At 37.9% G+C, this 19,387-nt stretch overlaps 1 protein-coding gene across 2 annotated transcripts; it reads left to right on the top strand.

Annotated features, from left to right (window-relative positions):
• The first annotated feature begins 684 nt into the window (after nucleotides 1-684).
• LOC132142235 (tyrosine-protein phosphatase non-receptor type 9-like) lies at nucleotides 685-19,117 on the top strand. Of its 2 annotated transcripts, none has more exons than XM_059551943.1 (13): nucleotides 685-819; nucleotides 6,962-7,105; nucleotides 7,208-7,297; nucleotides 8,806-8,930; nucleotides 9,020-9,125; nucleotides 12,676-12,786; nucleotides 12,905-13,749; nucleotides 13,845-13,941; nucleotides 14,297-14,366; nucleotides 14,471-14,549; nucleotides 16,034-16,184; nucleotides 16,440-16,647; nucleotides 16,738-19,117. In XM_059551943.1, the coding sequence occupies exons 1-13, from the start codon at nucleotides 685-687 to the stop codon at nucleotides 16,959-16,961; spliced, it is 2,385 nt and encodes a 794-aa protein (XP_059407926.1). In that variant the 3' UTR covers nucleotides 16,962-19,117. The 2 variants fall into 2 exon arrangements, with proteins under 2 accessions (XP_059407926.1, XP_059407927.1); XM_059551944.1 differs by lacking the exon at nucleotides 685-819 and adding an exon at nucleotides 837-998.
• The last annotated feature ends 270 nt before the right edge of the window (nucleotides 19,118-19,387 follow it).

Here is a 19,387-nt window from a genome sequence, read left to right as displayed (position 1 = left end):
TCTGTCTCGAAGAGTATACTGCCTGCAGTATTGTCCTCCTACCCACTAGCGAAAGTTCATCAATATCTTGGGTACTTAACACGTTACTACGCATGCGCGAGATCATGACGCACGCCGCAGGCATCAGCCGCGCTTTTCCGACAGCTGAGAGAAATGATATATGATATTATTCATATATGATATTAACCCTTCTGGAGAGTTTCTAAGGGTTAGATTTAATTTTGAAATGATATTATGTGAATTTTATAACTCATCTCCAAACAATACAGATATTATTATTATTATTTGCTTGTAAAGTGTATTAGAATCTAGTGTCTAATGGGACAAAGTGGAATTATGGTAACCTGTCCTTTATAGATATTACGTTGAAACTATGACAAAGGTGGTATAAAAAAAAAAAGTTTGTTAACCCCCCCAACCCATGTTTATAGCATTTAAAAATTATTTAAGACAACACTCAAAAACTGTTTTTTTTGTTTAAAAAAAAAAGCTGGAATCTCGTTAGATTTATTTGAGTTATTGTAAGTTATTGTAATGTTTTATTTTATCCAGTGTTTAATCTATATTTATTAATATAGATGGTTTAAATAATGTTTTTGTATTCGGCGTAAGTCTAAGCCCCTCTTAAAACTGAATTCCTTGAATGTATAAAAGTTGTATGCCAATTTGTTCTGTAAACTTGTAATGTTTTGTTATAAAAAAAAAAAAAAAAAAAAAAAAAAAAAGTTCCCGACAGCTGAGAGGGCGCGGCGGCGCGCCAGTAGACGTTGCTGCCCAGGCTTCAAGATGGCGGAAGCCCTGACAACTCAAGAGGAGCTGGTAAGATACCTAAATATTTCCATTAAGCCTTTCGTGGAGTTTCAGGCTGAATCACCACCAGCTCCTCTGTAGCATGTGTTAAGACGATACGTCACATAATATAGCTGATAATCATTTTTTAAACAATTAAGTTAATGAGAATCGGCCCTGTGGCTGTTTTGGAGGTAACGTTAGCTGAGGTAAATGCTAGCCGTGTTAGCCAGCTAGCGACGCTCTACAGAATAATGCACATTTATAACTTTTTAATATATGTTAATTGACCGGTATGATTATAGAATTTTATCAAACTTGTATATGGCGTTGTAAAATGACTCTTACGTGTGTTGGACTGAGAAGCAGCTGTCTAGCAGTCTGTTGGCATACAACGCGAAAGTGACTCGCGGTCTGTTCACATTATTCTAATAAACCTGTAGCGTTATCTCTGTAATGTGTGGGCATATATGAATCTCAATATCGCCGTTGCTACATAACAGAGGTAGCCGGGTGCCTTAAGTTCTCTAGTGCTGGAAAATGTGACTCTTACATTTCTGTCTCTGTCTGAGCGTGAACACTCATATCTAGTGCTGAGTCGTTGAGGAAACTGTAATATGAGTGTAGCATAATGTCTGTCTGCACGGTACACTGTCAGATTATCATTTGATTGAGTGGTGTCATCTTTGGCTATTGCAAAAGTGTTTCTGTTTTGCTTATGGAAACAATTTGGAAAGTCGGGTAAACGAAAGCAATGTACTGTAGATCGTCTGGTACATTAGCTAGTGGTTAACTGATACAGGGACTGGAAATAGAGAGTGATTGCCAGTGTAATGTTAATATAGCCTAGATGTGACGGAGGCAAAAAAAATTGTGATCAAAAAGTTTGATCGCAAATGCAAATCAAAACAGTAATGTGAGATGCTGTTGTTTAAAATTACTGTTGCAGTTTTTTATGTACATTTAATCATTTAGCAGAAGGTGACTTAGAAATGAGAAGAGCAAATAGAAGCAATTCAGACCAATAGGATGGCAACCGTTTACAAGACTCAGTGTGTCTAGCACAGTAACACATACCAGTTTTTTTTTCTTCCAGAAAAAGAGACAAGTAGAATAAGAAAATGTTAGCATTAACTAGTCAAGTGCTCATGAAAAAGATGCCTTTAGACATTTTTTGAAGATGGCCAAAGACTCAGCTGCTTGAATTGAGATTGGCAGGTCATCCCACCAGCTTGAAACAGTCCAGGTATAGACCAGTGAGAGAGATTTTGTGCCTCTTGCTGCAGCATTCTGGATCAGTTGCTGATGCTTGATAGTATACATGCTGGAGGGCCCGCTAAGGCTACGTTCACACTGCAAGGCTTAATGCTCAATTCCGAATTTTTGAAAAAATTCGATTTTTTTGCAAGGCCGTTCACATTTCCAATTAAATGCAACCTTTTGTGATCTCCTGTGTGAACGTGAAATGACCCAGAAGTGATCCGCATGCGCAGAAGAGTACTCAACGGCCAACAACGTCACTCGTTGTTTGCGGAAGTAGCTAAACATGGATGTCATAACAACAGTGTAGTCAACAGCGGAGCTCGCAGGATGTGCGATGTAGGCTGTCGTAGTTGATCTGTTATTCATTAACTGTGAGAGAGACAGAGAGAGAGCGAGCCGTCTTCAAACAACACCAGCGCTGTCTTGCTCTCTCTCCCTCCCGCATTTTAATCAATTGACGTGATGGTGTCGATGTTTAAATCATGTAAGTGTGTTCACCCCATTTTTGTTTGTAAGAAAAAATATCGCAATATATATCGCAGAAAAATAAAATATCGCAATGTCATTTTTTCCCAATATCGTGCAGCCCTACCACATACCCAAGTGGCCTGGGTCGCATTTGAAAAGATCGGATCTGTGTCGTTCAAACTGTCATGAAAAAATCAGATACAGGTCGCATAGGGGCAAAAAAAATCGGAATTGGGTCGTTTCAGCCTGCAGTGTGAACGTAACCTAAGAGAGCTTTGGTTCTTTTGGAGAGAACCAAAGCTTGGACAAGGAGTTGTGTGGCCTGCTCTGATAGGAAGGGTCTAATCTTCCTAATGTTGCATAAAGCAACTCTGCAGGACCGAGCTGTTGTAGTAATATGTTCTGTGAAGCTTAAAGGGTTAGTTCACCCAAAAATGAAAATTATGTCATTAATGATTCACCCTCATGTCGTTCCAAACCCGTAAGACCTCCGTTCATCTTCGGAACACAGTTTAAGATATTTTAGATTTAGTCCAAGAGCTCTCAGTCCCTCCATTGAAGCTGTGTGTACGGTCTACTGTCCATGTCCAGAAAGGTTAGAAAAACATCATCAAAGTAGTCCATGTGACATCAGAGGGTCAGTTAGAATTTGTTGAAGCATCGAAAATACATTTTGGTCCAAAAATGATGACTTTCTACAGCATTGTCTTCTCTTCCTGTTGTGTTGTGAGTGCGTTCACAACGCTGCTGACGTGTTATCTGGTGCGCCCAATAACAAAGATAACACGTCAGCAGCATTGTGAACGCACTCACAACACAACAGGAAGAGAAGACAATGCTGTAGAAAGTCATCATTTTTGGACCAAAATGTATTTTCGATGCTTCAACAAATTCTAACTGACCCTCTGATGTCACATGGACTACTTTGATGATGTTTTTCTTACCTTTCTGGACATGGACAGTACAACGAACATACATTTTCAATGGAGGGACAGAAAGCTCTCGGACTAAATCTAAAATATCTTAAACTGTGTTCTGAAGAGGAACGGAGGTCTCACGGGTTTGGAACGACATGAGGGTGAGTTATTAATGACATAATTTTCATTTTTGGGTGAACTAACCCTTTAATAGCTGCTCATCAATCACAACTCCAAAGTTGCTGGCTGTCCTAGAAGGAGTTAGGGTTGAGGAACCTTGCTGTATAGAGAAGTTGGGATAAAGTGCTGGGTTGGCAGAGACCACAAGCAGTTCTGTCTGTGCAAGGTTGAGTTGAAGGTGGTGGTCCTTCATCCAGCCAGAGATGTCTTTCAGAAGAGCTGCAGTGTGAACAGCTACCGTTGGATCATCTGGTTGGAATGAGGGAAGTCGTGGCCTGGTGGTTAGAGAATCGGACTCCCAATCGAAGGGTTGTGGGTTCGAGTACCGGGCCGGCAGGAATTGTGGGTGGGGGGAGTGCATGTACAGTTCTCTCACCACCTTCAATACCACGACTTAGGTGCCCTTGAGCAAGGCATCGAACCCCCAACTGCTCCCCGGGCGCCGCAGCATAAATGGCTGCCCACTGCGCCGGGTGTGTGCTCACAGTGTGTGTGTGTGTGTTCACTGCTCTGTGTGCACTTCGGATGGGTTAAATGCTGCCCACTGCTCCGGGTGTGTGCTCACAGTGTGTGTGTGTGTTCACTGCTCTGTGTGTGTGCACTTCGGATGGGTTAAATGCAGAGCACAAATTCTGAGTATGGGTCACCATACTTGGCTGAATGTCACTTCACTTCACTTCAGAAGTAGGCTAGAGTTGAGTGTCATCAGCGTATGTTTCATCACATTTTATAATTTAACATGTTATTTGTTGCTAGTTTTGACTGTCACCTGATCCTTCGGAAATCATTCATATGTTTTAATATATCTTTTATTTATATTATTATATTTATTTGAAATAGAAATTATTTGTAACATTATAAATGTCTTTACTGTCACTCCTCAATCAATTTATTGTGTCCGGCATGCTGAATTGAATATGAATTTCTTTATAAATTGAGATTATTATTATTTTTTTTTTTAAAATCATAATCGTTTGCAATAATTGCCTGAAATAAGATTTTCTCTTAAATTTATGTATTTTTAGCTCAGTGGTTTACTTAATCTACCCAACCAGAAAACACGGGCAAACATGTAAATTGGAGTTCAGTAATCTCTATTGAGATATTCTGCTCTAATAATGATGTCATGCTGTAAGTTTTTCTTTCACATGGTCATTTGTGCTGTTTGCTGTGACTAAATCTGCAAGCAAACTATGCGAGTTGATTTTCTCTTGAATGGTACCTATTTGAGAGTACAATAACACTGACGAAATATAAATAGAAAAAGGAATCATGATAAAAAAACTCGTGATTATATTTTTTTGAGCAGATTTATTGTCATTAACCATTTAACCATTATTGTGCAGCTCTACATAAGATCCACTCAAAATTCACAAAAACTATCTGAAAAGAAAAAAAAAAGATTATTTATTGACTGGGCCATTGATTGATTTTTTTTTTTAACAAGGGATAGCTAACATTTCTATTATAATACCTGGAGAAAGCAACTCGTTCAGCATTCTCATTCATCTCAATGTGCTTTGCCAGAATAAATATTGACTTATGAAAGTCTGTCAATGGAAAAGGATGCTGTTTGCAGCCAGCGGGTGTCATGCTAATCAGCCAAACTTTGGTTAAGCCACCATGGTTATTGATTGGCCATGCCGATGATCTCAAAATACCAAATATCAACTGATTTATGATCAGCGATTTATTAGGGCTGGACGATTATGGCCTAAAATCAATTAATTACCTCGATTAATTGAACATTTTACCTCGATTACGGTTAATGAACGATTATTTTGTTTCGGTTTTGTTTTTTTGCCCTCATAGTTCACTGACAAGGTTTGTACTGTAAATATGATTGACTATCAGCAGTTATTTTATCTATGTTCATAAGATTTCTTACTAGGGTTGGGTATCGTTTGAATTTTATCGATTCAGATTCCGATTCTGTCTGCTTATCGATTCCTAGTTTCGATTCCAGTAAGATAAAAAAATCCAATATAAAAAAATTAAGTCAAACATTTAGATGTCAAACATTTTTACAAAGCATTCTGTTGCAGCTGAATAACATGAGCAAAAATCAGCAGCCTACAAAACACTGCAAGAGGAATTTTGCCTGTGATTAAAAAAATACCATAGCAAAAACAACTAGATTAATATAAATTTCAAATATTAAAGTGTTAAAGACAAGTAAACAGTCAGTAATAAGATAGGAACAAACAAATCAATTAGCAATATCATAAATAAATACATACAACAAAAAAAAATTTCAGGTACAGAAACTAATTAAAAGTTTAAAAACACTGCATAGTTTTCGTTTATAAATAGAATAAAGATTAATCAAGTAAAGTTATTAAATATATTCAGTCAAGATCAGTGAATGATTTACTTTTGTTCTTTGATTAACATTAATGACAGGCAGCGTGTTTATTAGGCTGTTGTCTCTTTAATCAAAAATACTGCACATGTGTTTTCTTTCTCATCTGTTTATGAATCTGTTCACGTAAGACAAAAACGGCTGCGTTTATGATGATATACTGATGTAGTTTTCTGTATCGTAGTTTCGACTCGGAACAACCTTTTCTACAGTGAAAATACACAGAACAGTCCGAGAACGGACACAAACCGGGAACCCGCAGCGCGACCGCCGACCGCTGCTCTCTATGCACGCTCTTGTGCTTCATGAGCACTGCACACAAACATGCTATAATACGTTTTGAGATTCTAAGATACTTTAGTGATAAATCACAGGACAGCGCTGACAACTAGTTTCTGCGTTCCTCTGTGCACGCGGTCTTCATAGCTACTGTTTATATGAGTGTTCGTGCCACAGTGCAGCTGCGCGAACATGGTAGCTCGATGTAAGAATACACATCCGAATCATCTAATCGCTTGAATGTCCAAACCATAAAACAAATACAACTGACAAAGTTTAGTGAAGACACAAGGCTCACCGCTCACGCGCCATCAGTATGTGTTGAACCGGCGTTCACCTCCGTGTTTTGCTTTTATGCCACTGACAGGCAGAGTCATGTGGCTACACACGCACTAGTATGCTTTTAAGGGGAAAGTTTTAACAGAATTAAAAAACCGAGATAACCGACATGAGAAAATTACGTCGGTTAGAGGTTATGAATTTCGGTTTTGATTATTTTTCGATTAATCGTCCAGCCCTACGATTTATATCAGTGAGGCTGATAGATACATTGGTTTATCTCTAGTAACAGCAGCCAGACCCAATCAACACTATAAAGGACAGCATTTATTACAATAAATATACAAAAATAGATTGCAGACTGCTCTTTCAGCATTGGATGGAGTAAAGCTCCTAATGAAATTCATGTTTGTGTGTGCGCCAGGCGGTGGAGGAGTTCCTGGCTGAGCTCAGGTGTCTGGAACAGTCTCAGAAAGCAGATCTTGTCAGTCAGGTGACAGCGGTTAAGTTCCTCACGGCAAGAAAGTTTGATGTTTCCAGAGCCATAGACCTCTTCCAAGCTTACAAGGTAATGTGAAAAGTTTGTGTGTGTGTCTGGTTGGTCAGATGATAAAATTCGGTGTGGTGTATGAGAGTCAGTTTACATTCTAATGCTTCTGTGTGTTTACAGAACACCAGAATAAAGGAAGGCATCTACAATATTAACCCAAATGAGGAGCCTTTAAGGAGCGAGTTACTTTGTGGTAAATTCACAGTTCTGGTGAGTACGGTTTCACACGAACATAATGTGTGGTGTGTGAACATTACTGATGTCCAGGCCAGCTTTTTGGATGCTGTTACCAGTATGCCGTTGCTTTTGTGCTGCAGGAACATCTTAGTTTGACAGATTGGAGATGGCATGATTTGTTAGACACTTTGTGAGGTCAGACTATTAGACAAAAACTATTTAAAATTTTATCAATTTTCAGTCAGTTGGTACATGATTTATATGCAAATGTGATGAGCTTTTGAATCAATTATCAATTTTAAACTTGAATTTCAGTTTTGAATTGGCTCACTGTGTAAAAATGCTGTTGAAACATTACCATTAAGAAGGTTGGGGTCATTGAGATTTTTTAAAGCAGTTAATATATAATAATTGATCAAAAGTGTCAGCAACAACATGTATATTGTTACAAAAGGTTTGTATTTTGTTTTGTTTTTATTAAAGGATCCTGAAAATATATTAGATTTCCACAAGATATTTAGCAGCAAAAAAGATAATAATAAGAAATGTTTCTTGAGTAGCAAATCAGCATATTAGAATGATTTCTGAAGCATCATATGACACTGAAGACTGGAGTAATGATGCTGAAAAATCAGCTTTGCATCACAGGAATAATTCAAATTCAAAAATTAAGTTTTGATATATTTACAGTAGGAAATTTACAAAATATCTTCATAGAACATGATCTTTACTCAATATCCTAATGATTTTTGGCATAAAAGAAAAATTTTGACCCATACAATATTTTTTTGGCTGTTGCTAAAAATATACACCAGCGACTTAAGACTGGTTTTGTGGTATTTATTTATTTATTTGAAATTGAATTAATATTTCATAATATTAGTAATATTTCACAATAATTTACTGTATTTTGCAATCAAATAAATGCATTGGGGAGCATAAGAGACTTCTTTCAAAATCATTGCAAAATCCTGCTGACTCCACACACTTCTGAACTGTAATCTATATATGCACTTGCAAAGACAGTTAACTGGAAACTCTCAGTAAGTAACCCAAACTTTGGTAAAGCGCAGTTACAGGAATTTGGACACAGCAATTTTTTAATCACTTTCAGATTATCCTAACCAAAAACAGTGCAAGTTGCGATCATTCATATTTACAGTCCCTGTAAATAAAGTATAAAATAAAGGCCACCATCATTGCTAGTGACGACTAAGGTAATTTAATCTGTGATTTCACACCATCTCACACAGAGCAGTTCCATGATCTTTGTTTAGTCTGAACATTACTGTTTGTTTGTGCTGTATACAGTTTGCTCAAGTGTTTGTGTAGGCAGTTCTGATGTATTCATCACATCTTAAACAGTTTTCAGATCAATGAGCATGCAAGAGAATTATTCCAATGATATAAAAGATAACCAGCATTAATTAAACTTTTGCAGACAGTACATTTGACTTGTTCTTGTCATGTGTGTTCATGTATTAGTTGTGCAAATGTTTTTACAAGTTGTGTATGCATTCATTTGGCTTATGTGTGTATAGCCCGGCCGTGACGCGAATGGTGCGGCATTGGCGCTTTTTACAGCACGTCTCCATCGCCCTGACCTCACTACCCATAAGGCTGTTCTTCAGGCCATTATATATCAGCTAGACAAGGCCATTGAGAGGTAAAATAGACCACTTCCGTAAGTCTGATCAAATGTAATGTCTTTAACAGCTCTTAAACTTAATCTAAAACATCCTTCTCTTCCCCCAGTGTTCAAACACAGAGAGACGGGCTCATTTTTATCTATGATATGACTAACTCCACATATGCCAATTTTGACTATGAGCTTTGCGTCAAGATTTTGAATCTGCTTAAAGTAAGTATTTTTTAGTGCTGTCAAGACCATCTGTATGTTTCATACTGCGTTCATATGGTGTTAACAGAACTCAGAGGGGTTTGGATATCAGGGCTCCAAACTGCGACTAAAACGGTCGCATTTGCGACCATAATTATTAAAATGCGAGTCAAGTTTTTGCTGAGGTCGCCAGTGGCGACTAGGCCTATGTGTTTACATGCTATCTCTTAAAAAATTGCATGTAATGACTTTTTTCCTGATTGTTTTGCATTCACATCTTTTGTTATGTTCGCGCATTGAGAGAATGCGCATCGAAGTTTTAGTGGGAAAAAGAGTTTTAAACAGTCCTCATCTGCCGCGCAGCAGCGCTGACACACACCTGATAAACGCCACGAGAGAGAAATGATGGAGACTTGAAGAGAAAGTGCAGTAAAACAGCGTCTATTTAGTTCATAACTTGAACAAACTACAACAGGTAAAGCTGTCATCTGTGTGGATATTGCCAATATCGTTAACAGTTGTCGTTTATAATCATAAGGCTTCTTCTTAACAAGATCTTAGTCCATGCTGTGTTCTATTAATGCATGAACTTCATTATTTGAAGTGCACTTGCCATCCAGTAATCGCAAAAAGCATTGTGCTTTGTTACTTTTTAATTTACAAAGTATCAGCTTGAAAATTATTCCAAATTCATAACAAAATTCAAACAATAAAAACAGTTTTGGTGCTCTTTAAGGGGCCGCGCGCAGCAGCAGCGCCGCGTCAGCGTCAGGCACGATTCTAGTGTTTAAAGACACAGAAAACGCGAGGCAGCCGCCACACTCCTGACACGCAGCTGCTGTTCCTGTAGGTGACATAGAGGGAGGCCGCCGACAGACCAGGCTCTTGTCTTCATGACAACAGTATAAACTTTTTTTTACACACCTACACCTACGCCTACTGATAAAGGACACCGTCAACAGTTTTGACGGCAAAATATACTATGTTTGACAGGTGCAATATTTGAAAATCGATAATTAATTATTTTTTAAATTACATTTATATCTGAATTTATGTCAACCTATAGACTTTCAAACATCAAAATGTCATGAATTAATATGTATTTGTGTACAAAATGACACATAAACATATGCGCGTGACGCGTGAAAAATAGGTGTCGGTTCTATTTCTAGCATGCACGCGTTTTCCGCGAGGCTCGAGCCGCGCCTGGACGCGCGTCTCACACAGGCAGTCTGCAAGCTCTAACCTGTTAACATGGGAGCTGAATTAAAAACGGACACGCTGAGACGCTTGTGCCACGCATCCAGTGTGTCGCCAGCCATGCGGCAGACGCGATCACGAGTAGTGCTTCAGTTCAAGCAGCACGTGAACCTATCATACCTTGCTCTTTACTACTCGAGTACATAGTGAACATGAATTAACATCAAAAGGTAGGCTTTTTTATAAGAGATTCTACAGTACAACACTTTCAAACTGCGGAAAACGTGTAAAGCTTGTAAACATTGCAACGTAATATTAACCTCAGTAACCTTTCGGTGTCCACAAGCTCATCAGTCAGCTAGAAAAATAACTATAAAGAGGAGCATTTTGCTATATTTATGAGCTATTGAAATTTAATATTTTTACTTAACCTGTTGTCTACATGATTCAACTCCTCCTATAAAATTTAATTTTACTAATAAAACAGACTGAAAGTGTGAAAGACATGCACTCTTAAAAATAAAGAGTACGTCATACGTCAGTATGATTAAAAAGTTAAAATGTAAAATAAATAATTTAAATAAAACACATAAAACATGTTTATTCTGTGGCACCTAAAAAAATCATTTGGCACCTAAGTTTTTTTCTTATAGGAGCCAATGGCTCCTTACTCGATTTTTTTGTTTGGAGCCCTGGATATATAGGAAGATTTTCATCTGTATTTACTGCTGTACTTGTAATGTGTGGACAACTGGAGCTTTATCAATATTCAATCCCATACAAATGTGGTTGGTTGATGTATTGAAAATTCACAATATGTCTGGGATAATATATTGCCAATATGGTTGCAAAAATGGTGGAAAATTTCCAGTAACTTTCGGAAATATTCCAGATATTTTGGAAACTTTCCAGGACAACTTTCCAAACATATGAATGGTAGTGTAGAGGATACAATATTTCTTCATTCTTGTTCAATTTGTGAAGTGTGATTTATATATGATTATTTTAACTTTAATATTCAGGGTTTTAATTTTTGCAGTTTAAATCTTGTTTTTGGAAACTGTGTCTATTTGGTTAAAAAAAAAAAGATGTCAATAGTGGAGTAATGGAAATAATGACCAGTTCTTAAGAAATTTCTTTAAAAATGTTGCTGTTCAGTCCTGCTAACTAGTGAGACCATTTACCTTAGATGGATAATTCTGAGAGTGCATGAGACCAAGTCTCTTTGTTTTGTCCAGAATTGATGAAAAGTATGCGGTCATCCCCTTTTAATGAGCAGATTTTGCTTTTTTAGCTCAGCCTATGACAGGTGCTAAAAATTAAGCACATAACCACACAACCTCCTTAGATTAACATTTTAGGTTAAAAGAGACTAACTTTTTTTTTCTTTTCTCACTGTTACAGTGGCCCTGTGCACAAACCAAGAACCATACAGAGATTATTTTCTGAGATTTTTCTAAAAGAACTTGTCTGGCTTGCACAAAGGCCAGACCTGAATCCCACTGAACAACATTAGAAACTTTAGGATCCATCGCTCATCTTTACTGGCTGACTTCACTTATGCTATAGGGACTGACTGGGAGCAAATCCTCAGCATCTAGTGCCTTTCTGGAACATTGGAAGCTTTTAGAACAGCAAAGGGAGGATGAACCTACAGTTAATGCAAATGAAAATGTCAGCAAGCACATTTGAGTAAAACACTTGGCCATCCACACACTTACAGGCAAACAGGTGCATCTCAATAAATCAGAATGTCGTGGAAAAGTTCATTTATTTCAGTAATTCAACTCAAATTGCGAAACTCGTGTATTAAATAAATTCAGTGCACACAGACTGAAGTAGTTTAAGTCTTTGGTTCTTTTAATTGTGATGATTTTGGCTCACATTTAACAAAAACCCACTATAAACCATTCATAAAGTCACATGCTCCACAGTAGTTTCCTGAGTGCTCACAGTCACATCCAAAGCACTCTGCCTCAAACACCTTACGAGTACCATATTAAGTTATTTTCACAGCTTATTGCACTTATGCTGCCAAATACACAGAAAATTATGTTAAAAAGCCCGTCCTGGTGAGTATCCTCATAAACACAGCCAGTTTTGTCTGAAAACTGTTTTGTATCAGACAGTATATTGAAACAATGCAGTCTGTCTTAAAGAGAAAAATAAATGTTTATTTTTTTTTATTGACTTTTGATCAAATAAATGGAGCCAAGGTGAGCTCAAGAGACTACTTTCAACAATCTTACCAACCCTAAGCTTGCAAAATGTTATGTTCTTGATTTTTCAGAGGGTTTGTTTAGTGGGTGGGTCTGTGAATGGGATTGGCACAGTGTGTGTTGTTTACTGTCGGCCGTTTTTATGATTTTAGGGGGCTTTCCCTGCTCGTCTGAAATGCGTCTTTATTGTGTCATCTCCGCTGTGGTTCAGAGCACCATTTGCGGTACTCCGTCTGTTTGTGAGAGAGAAACTCAGAGAAAGGGTATGTCTAGAGCTCTGTTTATGCAAAACTAAACTTTTTTTTTAAATGGACAGTGCTATATTTGTATTTTTAAGGGTGCAATACTTTGAATGTTTGTATGCATGTGATACCTCCACAGGTGTGCACTGTAAGAGCCCACGAACTGGTCAATCACATCCCATTCAGCTCCCTTCCAGAACATTTGGGTGGCTCATCACAGTATAGCCACATTGCCTGGATCCAGTCCTGCGTCAACTCCAGCCCCAACCACCCCAATAACTCTCCCTATGTCACTGGGGACTGCTTGGGCAGTCTCCTCCACTCCTACTCCATGGAGCATAGCCAGAACACTTCAGCAGACCCCTTAACTGCCAATACTTCAGGGGCCACCCTCCTGGGGGACGGACTGAACTCAAACTGCCCCATACTGGATGACGGCAATGCCAATCTGCAGAACCACAGAACTGCAGGGCATGCACATTGGAATGGCTCTGTACTGCCAGGTTCAGGGGGATTCTCGGGGTCCAACGCCAATGTCGTTAATGGACGGGGCCGGCGGCCGCCCCCACAGTCAGAAACGCCCCCAGACACGCCCCTGCACCAAAAACTCACAGCTGGTGCAATAGGGCCAGGAGGGACTATAGGTATGGAAGGCGCATGTTTGGACGAGAGGAGGCAGGATGGCAATGGTGCTGAGGACGTCCAACAGGATGTGGAGTTTCTGGAAGAGGAGGAGGACGGAGGGGATGGCATTCCACCCCTTCCACAGAAATCGAGGCTGCCGCCGTCCCTCCATCACAGCCCCGCCCCGGATATGAGCTGGGTCCCGGAAACGGCTATATTGTCGGTGCATGTGGCTGAGCCGGGCGGAATGAGCGTGCAGGATCTGGTGCAACACGTGAAATGTAAAAAGAAGAAGGGCATTTATCAGGAGTACGAGGAGATCCGGAAAGAACCTCCTGCTGGAACCTTTGACTACTCTAAGTAAGTGACTTTTACTTTTAAAGAAATGGCTGTAAAGATGATACGTTTATAGTCCGAGAAGTGTTTGCTTATATAAAGGATGTTTATTCTCACAGGAAAGCTTCTAACCAGATAAAGAATCGCTACAGTGATGTGCTCTGCCTCGACCAATCACGTGTTCGACTCTGTCCGCTCAACAATGAGGATGATGAGGTCAGAGTAATGCCCTTTTTCCTTTATGATCTTCCTCATGGTTGTCATTGTTCAATGCAGTGTTATTTTAGTATAGTATTATTTATATACTATTATAGTATTTAAGAATATTTTGAATTGGCTTTCATTTTTAATTTCATTTTTTAACTTTTAGTAATTTTATGTGCTTTTATTATTATTTATTTTTATGTAACTAATTTATTTGTATGCCAGTTATAGGTATAGTAATTTTAGTACTTCATTCAAATAAAATGTTTTGGTTTGTTTTGCATCTAATATTTTTAATTCACTTAACTAAAATTTTTTTTTGTATTTTTTGTATTCATTCTTCATCAATTTGATTGTTTGCTTTCAGACATCTGACTACATAAATGCAAGTTTCATGGATGGTTACAAGAGGAGTAATGCTTACATCGCTACTCAGGGTGAGACACTTTGTTGGAATAAACGTTGTGTTTTGAAGTACACATACATGCATGTTACAGATGTCAGTGTATGTGTGTAAATATAAATGTTTGGGTTGTTTCAGGTCCTTTGCCAAAAACGTTTGGAGACTTTTGGCGAATGGTGTGGGAGCAAATGGTTTTAATCATTGTTATGACTACAAGGTTAGTTTCCTTCTGTTAAAGATTATTATAACTTTTTAAAATAAATTAATACTTTTATTTCACAAGGATGCATGAAATTGAATAAAAGTGATTTTTTTTTTTTTTACTTTATGTGGTTACAAAATAGTTCTAATATAATTGTAGTTCTTTCTATGCATGAAAAAATCCTGAAATTCAAGAAAACCATGCAGCGTCATGGTTTCCGCAAAAAAAATTAAGCAGTGTAAAGTTGTTCAATATTGATAATACAGCTGGTAATACAACAGTTAAAATATCATGTGACACTGAAGACAAGTAATGATGCTGAAAATTAAGTATAATATTTTACAGTATTTCTGTATACTGTATTTTTCAAACTGTATGATGAGCCCCAAGGGACTTTTCAAAAATGTTTAAAAGTCTTACAGATAAAAATATGTTCTCAATGGAAAAAGCCTTGTTGTTTTTGTATTTAATTGAATGCACTGGCTGATATTTTCAGCTAAAATGGCTAAAAGAAAGTCTATAATTTTAAAAAGTGTATAATACTGCTGGTAATACATTTTATGTTGTATAATGTTTAATTACAAATACTCAATATTTGTTGTTGCAGCCCTGCTATGTTTTTTTCATTTTATGCATATGTATTATAATTTGGTTAATAGAATGTATTTAAAGATCTTTGCACTGAATTTATAGATGTTTTTAATCATTATTATTATTCTTAATAAATATAAATGTCTGACAAAGTAGACCAGTATAATAATGACTAGGACTGGACAATTAATCGAATGCTATTGTCATGTGCATTTTGTTAGTAAAGCCGGTCTGTAATCAGCAGTAAATCATCACCATGTGCTTTCAGATGGAGCAGCATTTACTACACAGAGCCGTAGTTCACTGACAAGCTCCACAAAAAAATGGCAGATGATTTTATCTCACGAGTATGAAATCGAAGAAATCATTTACGATAACGACAGCTGTTTGTTTAGCTTCTCTGTGAACTACGGCTCTGTGAAATACCACATTTAAAAACATATTTATACTAGAAACTCACTTCATAACATCAGTCGAGTGTTTGAAATAAATCCTTCCGTGAGATGATGTGGCTTCTTACACAGAATAAGGCACACAACATATTTCATAAAGGCATCGCATTATAAATATACTTTATTTTAATGAAAATTATTATAATAATAACTCCAATGAACCATATATTGTCATAATGGTGTGTTTATTAGTCATGTTGAATCAATAAAAGCAGTTAAATCTTCTGTTTATCCAGCTACTGCTATAGGCTTTTCCTGTATTTTTTTATGTGAGGCATATTTGGATTTTCAGCACGAGAGCGCCCTCTGGCCTTTGAATGGAGATTTACTGCTGATCACAGAACCATGCTTCACTGAAAGATACGCATAACAATCGCAGCTTCTGTCGAAACGTGATCTAAATTCCGGTTAGATTTATCCTGCAGCCCTATTAATGACTCTTGATCTCTGTCTCAGAGTTGTAGAGCGAGGCAGAGTGAAGTGTGGACAGTACTGGCCATTAGAGGCTGGGCGCACTGAGGATTATGGGTACTTTTTGGTGAGAAATGTCCATATTGAGATGTTTCAGGACTTTAAGCTATCACACCTGGAGCTCTTCAACACTCAGGTCAGTCCCTCAGTCCCTGTTTTTCTTGTAGTGTAGTTTATTTTCATGAGTACTGACTCAGCCATAGAAGTTTGCTGTTTAGACTATCGACATGACGTCTGGTCCACTTTTGGGCTTATTCTACCCGAGAACAGCACCATAACATCACATGCTTATTGTGTAGTTAAAGACACATGTTGATTCTTTTTATATGTATGTTGATTGTCCATAATAATGTCGTGGAAACATAAATGACAGGACAAGCTTCTCTTTCAGACAGGGGAATGTAGGGAATTGTCTCATTACCTCTACATGAGCTGGCCAGATTTTGGTGTTCCCAAGTCAGCGTCGGCCATGTTGGATTTCCGGGCGCATGTGAAACAGAGACAAGAATCCTCATTACGAACACTGTATCCTGATTGGATGGGACTCCCAGGGGGCCCCCCAGTGGTGGTGCACTGCAGCGCAGGCATCGGCCGAACAGGTTTGTTTCTACCTTCATCTTTGATCTCATTGTTTAACACCACTACAGCGTGTCTTAAGATTTTTTTTGTTCTTTTTTCTTCACCCTCAGGTACGTTTTGTACATTAGACATTTGTCTCTCTCGTCTAGAGGACATTGGGACAGTGGACATTAAGCAGACGGTGCGTCGCATGCGGACACAGCGTGCCTTCAGCATCCAAACATGGGACCAGTACTACTTCTGCTACAAAGCAGTGATCGAGTACGCCCAACAGACAGGCCAGCTGCAGCCTGTGGAGTGGTCCGACACCGAGCTGGAGACTGACAGCGAGTGAATCAGGAAACACAGAACTCGCAGGAGAGGAAGCAGAAGACACGCAAGGAAAACAAGCTTTCTTTTCCCCTCTCCTGGTTACAGGTAGACTCCACCGCTGAGGAAGATGCTTTTGTCCTGCCACTTTTCAAGCCCTTATTTTTTACTCCGATCCAGATGTGATCAGAGACTGTGGCTTGATGTACGAGTTGTAGCATTTTTATTATTATTTTTTAAATAAATACTGACTTGCACATGTGGAATGACAAACTTGAAAAATGCAGTTTATCGTATTATCTGCTCTTTTTTTATGCTCTGAGTGTTGTCGAAATTCAATATCACTCAACTTGAGGGTTAAATTCACACATTTTTTTTATCAAATGTGTAAAAGCATAAAACTTGAATATTCTTTTTTTTTTTTTTGCTCTCCATCACATTAAAATAGCAACTTCTTTGCGTCTGAACAGGTTCCAACAGTTTTAGTTGTTGTCATTATTCGTGTACTTCGTTAAACTAATCTTCAAGCCAAAGGTATGGTGTCGAATGCTTGGATGTATCCGTAATGATCGTTGTGACTTAAACCTTTGTATATCTTGTAACATACATTTATATATTGTGCATAACCTTTGAAAAGCCTTGTTTTAATATAATACTCTTAACTTTCTTCAGAATTATGTGTATCTATATATAAATATAAAGACTATATGTTTAAGTATATGTTGGGTTAAAACGATATGAAAAGTGGAGGAACATAACTCTGCTATATATAGATTATCTAGGTGACCGTTTTTGTCCTGCAGTTTTGATTTTCATCGAACCGTGATCCATGATTATCCAGACTTAATGCAGGCCGTCTATCATTCACAGAGCGTCTCAATTCTGGCTCTAAACATTCAATCACTGCCTTGCTCTCTCTAAACTATGAACTTTGACTTTCGACTCAGCTGGTCTTTTTTATTTCTACTTGTTTTTTTTTGTTTTTTTGTTAAATCTCCTTCCACTATGGGCCCCAAGTTGAAGTATCCTGATCCGCACGAACGCTGATTTTGTTACCGCGATTATTTAAAGTGTTCTGTACTGAAGTGTTGGGAGTCATTTGTTACGAGTGAACTGGGGTCTTCAGCTGTGTGTATGTTTGTATGGAGCCCTGGGGTCAAAAAGCCCCAGTTTTTGTGCCTTCAAGTTTTCTGTAGTGCAATGAGTAGATCAGCTGTTCTCACTTGACTTGCATATAGGGAATTTATTTTAATCTCAGGGGTATACTTGGTGTTTTCCTGCTCTCAAAAACGTCATTTGCCTCTCTGGTAACTATCATTTCCACACACAAAAAAAAAGAAAAAAAAAGTGAAAGACAAAAAAGGAAGGGTATATAAATTTTATTTTGAATTTTATACAGCATCCTGTATTATATTCTGTTTTTATTTATGCCTTTGTTGAACTTCAGCAGTATTGAAATTTGAATGTTGGTACGAAAAAATGAACAGACATACTATTTTAAACAGATAAGCTAAAGAAATCAATCCGCATAACGAGAATGATCAGTTTTTTTTTCTGCATTCAGTTCAGTTTGGAATTATGTTACTCATCATTGTGTTTTGGGAGATAACATCTGTTATTTTCCCAGATGCCTGTAGCAAAACCTTTTTCATGCTCCGTGAACTGTTAAAGGGCCAAGACTGAAACAGACAAGCGACCGATCAGCATGGATGCCACTGACAGTTTTTAACTATTTGCCAATCAAAACACAGACAGAGGTTTTACATGTAAAAAAAAAAAAAAAAAAAAGACATAACTTGAATGTTGTTAGATTAAAATCATGTCGTCTTTGGGAGAACTTTGGAATGCTTTCTCCTTGAATATCAATGCTTGTATGATGACAGATGGTAGTGAATGTGTGAACGTCCCACTCATATAATGTTTGCTTGTTGACTGACTTCTCCAATGCAGGTCTGTAGAATGTGCTTGACTGTTTTATACAGCTGATTCCTGCTTGAATGAGACTAAGTGGAAGAGACACACTTTGCTCGGATTTATTAAAGCAGTCGGGAATGCGATGTGAGTGTTGTTACTTTTGTTTTTCTTCATTTGGTGCCCAGAGTGCTTGTGATTGAGTAATGGTCTTTTTACCTGACCTCTGCAGTAGTGTCGTAGTAAACATGAATATTATTCTGAAACTGAGCATGTGTTTGTGTGTCAAAATGAGCTGATGAGAACTGAAACGTGAAACTGTATTGAAATACATAACCATTGTGTTTTCAGAAAGGAGTGATTTATTTCAGAATTAGCTGTAATTTGGTGTATTTTTGAGCCAAACGGCACATTGATTTGACTTGTTCAGAAATGACTGCTGATTTGAAAGCTTCACACACAAAGTAGTAAATGATTGGAAAAAAGGTCAAATTGACACTTGGAACCAAAAAGATTCCAGCAGAAAGTTGCATAGGAATT

Source organism: Carassius carassius, chromosome 6 (genome assembly GCF_963082965.1).
Source record: "Carassius carassius chromosome 6, fCarCar2.1, whole genome shotgun sequence".
NCBI classification, from domain to species: Eukaryota; Metazoa; Chordata; class Actinopteri; order Cypriniformes; family Cyprinidae; genus Carassius; species Carassius carassius.
Note: the sequence above shows the minus strand (reverse complement) of the source record. Positions and strands in the feature narration are given on the sequence as shown.